At 39.8% G+C, this 9,910-nt stretch overlaps 1 protein-coding gene across 1 annotated transcript; it reads right to left on the bottom strand.

The window, feature by feature from the left end:
- Positions 1-2,190: 2,190 nt before the first annotated feature.
- On the bottom strand, positions 2,191-4,820 carry il19l (interleukin 19 like). Its single transcript, XM_057846606.1, has 5 exons — positions 4,668-4,820; positions 4,539-4,601; positions 4,307-4,459; positions 2,383-2,445; positions 2,191-2,286 (listed from the first exon to the last, which is right to left on the bottom strand). Exons 1-5 carry the CDS (start codon positions 4,818-4,820, stop codon positions 2,191-2,193), a joined length of 528 nt encoding a protein of 175 aa, XP_057702589.1.
- Between the last annotated feature and the right edge of the window lie 5,090 nt (positions 4,821-9,910).

Here is a 9,910-nt window from a genome sequence, read left to right on the forward strand (position 1 = left end):
TTCTTGTCTTTAAGGGAGCAGATTATCACAGAGATACATCCTATAGTCTTCTTGAGTTGAGTTTTGCCTGGTAATTGTTCCCCTAAGTGACGCGTTTCAATGCAAACGGAATGTCAAGAAAAAGCCTGCCATTGTAGATATGAAAATAGTTTATTTACTCAAGTGGAAACATTGTGAGAACTCCAACAATTACAATAAACAAATGCGCATTGAAGTCAAATTCCATCCCCTTATATGTTAATATCAAAAAAATCAAGGTCCCTGTTATTTTTGTCAATAGGAGTGAAAATGTACTAACACATGATCTGGTTTTTAAGTGCACAAAATGAATGGGCATCTGCAGTGTATTTTGGAGAGACGGCGAGAACAAAAAGTGCTATTTGGTATGTGGCTAAACGGATTTTGCCATGTGGCATTTTGCCACATGGCAAAATAATGCCTCGTGGCAAAACCCATTTGGCAAAGAAAAAAAATGTCACATGCCAAAATGTATTTTGCCACATGGCATTTTTCTTGTCTATGTGACATTTTGCCACATGGCAAAAAAAAACAAAAAAAAAACACATGCCACATGCCAAAATCCATTTTTACCACATGGCAAAAGAAAAAAAAAGCCACATGCCAAAATCCATTTTGTCATATGTCAAAGGAAAAAATGCCACATGGCAATATCCATTCTGTCACATGGCAAAAAAAATGCCACATGGCAAATACCACTTTTGGTTCTCGGCCCTGCTGATATTTTGTTGCAAGTACCTACCAGAGGTGGGTAGAGTAGCCAAAAATTGGACTCAAGTAAGAGTAGCGTTACATCATAATAACATTACTGAAGTACAAGTATTTGGTGTAAAGAATTTTTAAAACAATGGTATTTTTTCGCTGCACAAAATTATCTGAACTTTTATTATTAAACTGAGCGATAACCTATTACATAAACACATTAAGCGAAATCAAAAAATTAATAAATAAATCATTGAATTCCAGTGAGAGTAAAAAAAAAAAAAAAATTTTTTTAAGCTGCAGAAAGAAGCATCATTCGTCCAAAGAGCATGGGTGCCCTCTAGTGGAGAAAATACATTTCCTATTATGAAATTAAAAGGATCATCTTTCTGGTTTTCCAGGGTCAATCGGTGCTGGATAAAAACAGAGGTTAAAATCCGCGCTTTCGAGTCATGTTGACGGCAGCGCTCTATGTCAAATATATATATATACTGGACTGTCTCAGGAAATTAGAATACACAATATTCTAATTTTCTGAGACAGTCCTGTATATTGTTCTATGTAAAGGACGTCAGCCAAGGTCGGCCCCCCACATTTTTACCACGCCAAATCTGGTCCCCTTTGCAAAAAGTTTGGACACCCCTGCTTTAAATGGTGGATTAATGTACAGGACTGTCTCAGAAAATTAGAATATTGTGTATTCTAATTTTCTGAGACAGTCCAGTATATATATATATATATATATATATTTTTTTACAGTGCTTTAAAGATGTGATTGAACAGGCCTGCATCATCATAGAACGACAAGCTTGAGTCCGATTGGTATGATGAAGTCGTGTGATTATTGATGTGACGTCTCCTTGGTGAAACTGGTAGAGCCATAAAAATGTCAAATTTAAAAATGGAATAAAGAAGAAAAATGTAATGACTACTGTAGCGGAGTAAGATTAGCGTTTCCTCTTCTTCACTAATCTACTCAAGTAAAAAGTATGGCTCAGAAAAACTACTCTTAGATGTAAGTTTTCCTCCAAAAGTAAATGTAAAGCGTTACTACCCAACTCTGGTACTTGCTGATACAGTAAGACTGACATTAGTGCAAACAGTGTTGCTTTGAAGGGCACCCGCAATGGTTGTTAACGGGAGTGCACATTGTTTGGCTGCGACCGACTCGTAGTTGGCGTTTGGGCCAAAGTCAGCCGGCATAGACTGCAGCACCGCTCGACTCTGACCAGGATATGTGAAAATGGACGGATGGCTATTTTGTTGCATTGCATACGTACTGTACGTTTTGTCAGTAAACAAACCTACTGGTCTCCTTGCCGGAGTTAAATATACTGTACATCAAATAATGCTATCTATCTACAAATTAAATAAGGTTGATAAAATTATTAAGTTAATTCAAGTACAAAGTCAAGAAATGTTCAATGTCACAGTCAAGTCTGGCTATGCTGTCATCATTTGAAAGGCATTTCAGGCATTAGCTGTTGCCTGGTCCACTTTGTCCAGCCAGTCCAAAAGCGTATCCAGCTCCGCTACGGCTTTGGTCGCCGCCTTGATGGTGGACAGCTGTACAGGGTTAGACGGGGAGAAAGGGTGAGCTTCGCGTATAGATGAGCATCCGCTTAACTTTTGCTGAAATATGGACATTAACCGCACGCGTACCTTGTCGAACTCGGTCCTTACAGAGTCGATGGCTTTTTGTGTATCCTCATTGCAGAGACAGTGCTGTAGGGAGCAGAGAGTTCCTTGTCATGACACATTCAGCATTCATATAAATTGCACACAATTTTCAAAGTGATACTTTCTTGCAGCGCACCAGTAATATGGCTAGGGTGCTCTAGCAACATACCTCTTCCTAAAATAATGGTCTTAGCTCCGCCAGATTTCTTAGGAAACACACAAAAAATGGACCATTTCCTCAATTTTTGACATTTACAGACAATTTTTGTCATATAAAAGACTTCAATAGTAGAACTGGTAACGTGCAGGCGTCGATCAGTTTACGGTTTGGCTTCACTGGTGACATGTTGTTGTTGTATTATTGCCAGTGTTGTTAATCTTCCTTTAAAAAAGTGATTCATTACAGTTCAGTTACAAATTACTTCTCCCAAAAAGTAATTGAGTTAGTAACTCAGTTAACGAAATATAAGAGTAATTAGTTACTTGGCAAAGTAACTGGTGTTACTTTTCAAGTTTGTTTTTTTTTAATTCCCAAAAAAAGAAGAAAAACATAGGTCACACTATGTGAAGTTTAAAAGTTTTTTAGCCCAGTTCTTTACCCCAAACTTAACCAGATACCGTAGACTTCATAATGTATTGACAGGGCGTGGGGCCAAGAAATAGTGGGCCTGCATTGTTGGCGAGGCCGTCAAAGCTGACCGAGTGGAATCACAGACAAAGAGCTTTTTTCGTTGAAAATTCTTGTGATTAAGGCTTGACTACCCAAATTCTTTATAGATAAGGACGTAAAACAGTCTGGATTCTTGGTTAAAAGCAACAATAAAAAAAAAACTTGAAGTTGACTTTTATCATACGTATATATGTCGAAGTACAATGCTAGTCTGTTAGTAAACGTAGCTAGCGGCCACCTGATGTAAACAGAGCTTTTGCTGTGAAAATTCTTGTGAATTAATGCTTAAATCCCTCAATTCTTTATAGATATGGGCGTAAAACAATCTCGATTCTTGGTTAAAAGCACAAAAAAATATGCAGTTAGAATTTATTTTACGTAAATACGTCGAGGTACAATGCTAGTCTGTTAGTAAATGTAGCTAGCGACTGCCTGATGTAAATAGAGCTTTTCCGGTGAAAATTCTTGTAAAAAAATGCTTAAATCCCTAAGTTGTTTTACGTCCATATCTATAAAGAAGTCTCGATTCTTGGTTAAAAAAAAACAAAAAAACTTGCAGTTAGCTTTTATTTTACGGAAATATGTCAAATGTGCTGCTGGTTAAGTCACTGTGGCGGCCCCTTAATACAACAAAGAGCTTTTTGCGTTGAAAATTCTTCTGAATAAATACTTAAATTCCTGAATTCTCTCTAGATATCGACATAAAAAGGTCTCAATTCTTGGTTAAAAGCAAAAAAAAAAAAAACGGGCAGTTAGCACTTATTTTACGTAAATATTGCAAAGTATAACACCAACTCCTTAGCGGCTAATTTTTCCCATTGATTTTTTTCACAATGTTTTAAAATGCATGCATGGTACGAAAAATATAACTTTGAATCCTCAAATCACTCCTGAGACAATCCTTCCTGTTTGTATGCGGTACAGCTTTCCTACTTTTTCAACACAAATCCGGTGTTGGATCGCTGCGTGCGTGTGTTTGTGAATAGGTCCTCTTGGTGTGGGCGGCCCCGACTTGAATGCGAGGCGCAGTGCATGACCGATCTGACCCGTCAATACATTATGAAGTTTATGGTATTACTGATAACGTGCAGGGGTCGACCAGTGCGCTGTTTGGCTTCACTGGTGACATGTTGTTGTTCTATTAGTCCACTCTAATCATCCTTTTGTTTTACTGAATGGGGACAAAGTACATACACTCATCGGATACTGTAAATAGCGGGCTTTCGGGACACTTACGCATTTGTTAATATTTCGTGTCATGGTGACAAAAGCGTTGGCCAGGGCGCTGATGCTCCGTTGCTCCGCCGGCTGATCGGAAGCATAGTTGCGGAAAACTCTCTCCACGTAGAAGTGAAGGATAAGGCGGATAAAACAACACATCTGCTCCTCCTAAAAATGTTCAACAGGTCTGACGTTTTAGATAACAATATTACTCTCAAAACCTGCTTTGGAGCAGAAATGGACTCACCGGAACTTCTGCCATTGTTGTTCTGCTCACAATCGTCACCCCGGTCTCTGTGTCCTCCATGATCTGAAGCCAAAGCACCAAAGGTTTAATATCCACTTTTGTATCATTGCTAGCTTTTGTCAAACTCACCGCTTTTAGTCTTATTTCCGAATAATAGCCACGTAGTTCCGGCATGTAGACGTTAATGCTGCATCTGCTGGTCTGCAGAGTCATGGTGAGCGCGGGCTTGGTCGTAAGGCCCAGCAGGAGGCAGAGGGAGAAGAAGAGCATCCTCATCATCATCTGTAAAAGAGGCAATCACATTTAACAGCAAAATGAGGCATTTTTATCGAGTCACTCTTGTCCATTCGTCTTTGTTTTCAGAATTTCTCAATGAAAGAATCCAACACGTTTTAATGTTAGGCCATTTTTAGGATGATTTTCTTCAATTGTACCCCCAAATCAGAAATGACAGGCAGTTTACAGATCCACGTGCTAATTGGAGCAAAGAATCTGCAATTGAAGAAAGCAATATAGCCTAACTTGATGTTACACATGGGAGATTAGCTGCTAAAAGGAATCAAAATGCCCAGTTAGTCTGGCAATTTTGCCACTGATGGTGATGGACATCCAATGCCTTTTACCAGTGAGTGGTGGCTGGGATGGTGATCCATTTACAGGTGTAATGATGTCAATGGCACCCAAACATTACAGTATCATTCACTGGCATCCCTCCTAGTTCAAATGGACTGAAGGTCCTTGAGTTAATACATCGATAGAAAAAGAGTGGCATCAGTGATAATGATGTTCATTGCGTATGTTTAACCTTATCCATAGACTTCATAATGTCTTAAAGGGTCAGTTCGGTCAAGCACTGCGCCTCGCATTTAAGTAGGGGGCCACCCACATCAAGATTCAATAACAGACTAGGATTGTACTTCCACATATTTAAGTAAAATAAATGCTAACTGCATGTTTTTTTTTTTTTTTTGCTTTTAACCAAGAATCGAGATTGTTTTACGTCCATACCTATAAAGAATTCGGGGATTTAAGCATTTATTTACAAGAATATTCACCGGAAAAGCTCTGTTTACATCAGGCGGCCACTAGCTACATTCACTAAAAGATTAGCATTGTACTCCGACATATTTACGTAAAATAAATGCTAACTGTATTTTTTTTGTGTGCTTTTAACCAAGAATCGAGATTGTTTTACGCCCATTTCTATAAAGAATTCTGGGATTTAAGCATTTATTCACAAGAATTTTCACGGGGAAAGCTCTGTTTACATCAGGCGGCCGCTAGCTACATTCACTAACAGACTAGAATTGTACTTCAACATATTTATGTAAAATAAATGCTAAGTGCACGTTTTTTTTGCTTTTAACCAAGAATCGCAACTATTTTACGTCCATATCTATAAAGAATTTGGGGATTTAAACGCCAATACATTATAAAGTATATGCCTTATCATCACTGCTGCACTTATAACACAAATAGACGCCATCTCATCAAGCTAATAAAACGGAAGACTCGTTTTCAGTTACGCCGATGCCCGTGAACCACCACCAACCCACATCCGTGTTCACACTCACCTGTGTGTTCACCTGTATTCTGGAGTAGGATCCAAGGTTGTTTGTGTCTGTGTGCCTCCATGCTGTCTCCTCTTATAGTGCAGGCAGGGGGATTTTAGCAACAATAATAGTTTCCACATATTCCAAAAAACGGAGGAGGAAGTGTTGGAACAGGTACTTACTTCATTTGAAAAAGTGAAAGTTTTCCTCCTCCCTCAGGCTAATATTACAATATACTACATAATAATTTAATGACTCATTCATTAGTGTGACATCACTCTGCTGTGCTAATAAACCTTCTTCTGGTTTGGCAGCATTTTACATCCAGTAGATTAGATAACACTTTCTTGTCTTGATCCAAAGCCAACTTTTTTGGAAACACCTTTCTTTTAAACAGTTTATACACTTAAAGTCACAGCGTAGCTTTCCTCAAACAACAATATATATATATATATATATATATATATATTTCAGATATATGCATTGTAACGTGTTTTTCCTATGCATTATAAGACGTCTGGGGACTTTACTGTAGTCGGGCGAGTTGGAATTGGAAACACCCAGTCGACTTGCTTAGCTGCTAAATCCACAGAATGAAATTTTCAAAAATTCACTTGTGTAAGAAGGAGTCACAGGCGGACTTCATCACGTCATTTTTAGAAGATCAAAATCGGCTGGAAAAATATCGGGGTTTTTTAACGTTATTTTGAAATGCTAAGTCATTGGCTGCCACTGACGGCGATAGGCTGTCATTGACGGAATGAGTTCAGCACATCGAAGGTGTTCCACAGGGGTCCATCTTAAAGGCTCCGCTGGTCTTAATCCATCATGTTAGTTTTTGAACCCTAACCCTAACCATTTTCAAAAATTCACTTGTGTAAGAAGGAGTCACAGGTGGACTTCATCACGTCATTTTTAGAAGATCAAAATCGGCTGGAAAAATATCGGGTTTTTTTAACGTTATTTTGAAACACTAAGTCATTGGCTGCCACTGACAGCGATAGGCTGTCATTGACGGAATGAGTTCAGCACATCGAAGGTGTTCCACAGGGGTCCATCTTAAAGGCTCCCCTGGTCTTAATCCATCATGTTAGTTTTTGAAGGAGATAGTACCTTTTCTGGTAGACACCGTCTAACTGTTTGCATTATTCTAACACACTTAATATAATCGATCAGTGTATTGTTTCCTGTATTTACTGTTAAACTGTTTGTATTACTCTAACACACCCAACATAAAACAAATAGCACTTGTACCATAGTGTAAGGAAAATAATCAGAATATAGGGCATAAGAGATACATGACGCCTTCTTATCACAGAAGCCCAATGTGTGCGTCATGCAACTGACTGAGCAAGATTGACGCGTCTACACCACCAACTCTCGCAATCAGTTCTTCCGGACAGTCCAGAACAAATAGCGGGACGTCCTGTCCCAACACAAGGAACACCGGAGAATGCTCGATATCCAACTGATAACACGGCTGATAAGACTCCAAGAGCCTCTTTGACAGTGAGGTGGCAAAATCCACAACCCTCATTGCCCTGACAACAGTAACTGCCAAATTCTCCTGTCCAATCCACAAACAGACAATAATCCTAAACAAAGCCCAAGTGCACCATTCTTCTGCCCACAGCCCGCCCCGCAAGAGCCTTTAAAAGACTGCTTAGTTAATCGTTGTCATTTTTTCTCTGGAACCTTTTGTTGACTTGTTATATGGTGACCTTGGCTCCTCGCCTGGGTACCTCTCTGCTGTATGATTGCTGTCAACTCAGAATAAATTGTCAACTCACGCTTCGAAGCCTTTTTCCAGCTTTCAAAATGGAGTCGGTACAAGGGGTTAAGACTAAGGTGAACGCGCGGAGTTTGGCCTTTTGGCCAGGTTTTCGGAATTTCGCCGGCCCGGATCGCTGGAGCTGCGCCAGCGCGGGTTCGGCGGTTCGGCTGGCGTGATTCCGGCAATCTGGGTAAAAGGTCAGATTCCTTCATTTTACCTTTCAATTTTTTCAAAACATCAACTTTGATGAACTCTTAAAGGGCCATTGACTGCGTTAGACGTCCAATCTGTTTTGACTCGGAGCGTCCCTAAAAGGTATAACGATCAGGGATGTCTCCGATCAGATGACGTGATCAAAAATCGGGCCCCAACACCACATTTTTAGAAGATCGGAATCGGGTGAGAAAATATTGTGTATAGAGTACAGTCCAAAGAAACAAAATAATATAAAAAAACCCAACAACTATTAAACAAATTGCCGAGACATCGGATCGATATCGGCAGATCATGAAAATCGGGTGCAAAAATGTGATCGGACACGAGTGCTGACCTAGACAATGTGTACACACAATGGATGAAGACTAGAACTACATTTTGTATCGACTTTCTCCATTTATTGTTCATCATCTTTTGTTCCGTCAGCACCGGAACGTTTCTCTTTGTGTATTTAATTTGATTTCTGTATTAGGTAAAATTGCATCTTCCTGTAATACTTTGCCAGAGAGAAAAAAATCCATTAACCAGAAAATAAAGCAAGTGTTTACAGGTAAGACTGTAATCTAGTTGAAGTCTGAATTTCACATAACAACCATGACGCCGATGCCAGTTAGCACCCTAATCTTAATGGCCCTCTGCCATCTTCGTAGTTGCTTATTCATTCATTTTTGCATCAAATCAATTGAACAAACCACAACAAATCGCTCGCATTGTAACGCATTATGACCAAGAAGGAACCTGCAATTACACTCCAGTGTACTTCCTAATGTCTGGAATTCTTGACTCGCACCACACAATGTTATTACACAACGGAACAACGACGACAAATATTCGTTGCATTCATGTCCTTGTAAAAGTGATATGGATTCAGGCTTGCAAAGTCAAGCGGGAGGTGAAAGAGCTGCATTATTTCTCTTGGCCAGCAGAGGGCGACTTCAAGTGGAAAGTCCTAGTATCATATCACAAAAGACTTTTTCTACTTGTATTTGTTCTAACCTGCAGGAATTTGTATCTTTTCCCATATTTACTGTTTGTATCACTCTAACCCAACCAATACAAAGTAAATAACCTTTAAATCACAGTTTATGAAAACAAGTAGAATATGAAGTGTGAGTGTTGTTGGAGGGATTGGAATTTTCAGTGGCAAGATAAGGGCGATAACAACTACAGGATGCCTGCTGAATATGGAAGCCCAACCTGCGCGTCATGTAGCTGACTGAGCGAGACAAACAGGGGATGGCCAAGACATCTGTACCACAAATCCCACCATCAGCTCTCCTGGTAACCAAGAACGGACAGTCCAGAACAATGAAAGGACATCCTCTTCTCACACAAGGAACATCTGATAACAGAGGAACCCGCGACTGAGAAGTTGGCACTCAGCACTCATGTGGCACCAAGGCTGGCAAAATCAACTCAACTATCGTTACACTGACAACCGTAATGCTACGAATTCTCCTGCCTAATCCACAACGACAGTAACCCTAAAAAACAGCCAAACACACCCTTCTTACTGTCAGGAAAAGCGGGCAGGCAGGTGGTGTGGACCCAAATGCAGGGAAACAAAAAGCAGCAAGGCAGGTGGCGGTGAACTCAAAAAACGTTTTAATAATAACTAACAAAAACACAAAGTACAACCAAAAGTACTGGGGAACAAAAAGGCAAGGGTCAAAGAAAACTTACTTTATCGGAGGGACTAATACACGAGGGCTTGGACAGGACTTCGACATCGACATTGACAATGACGCAACAAGGAGTGAAAAGAAACTGGGAGCTTATATACACACAGAGACAAGGGGTAACGAGACAACGAGGAACAGATGGGTGAC

This window comes from Corythoichthys intestinalis, chromosome 9 (assembly GCF_030265065.1).
Source record: "Corythoichthys intestinalis isolate RoL2023-P3 chromosome 9, ASM3026506v1, whole genome shotgun sequence".
Lineage (NCBI taxonomy): Eukaryota > Metazoa > Chordata > Actinopteri > Syngnathiformes > Syngnathidae > Corythoichthys > Corythoichthys intestinalis.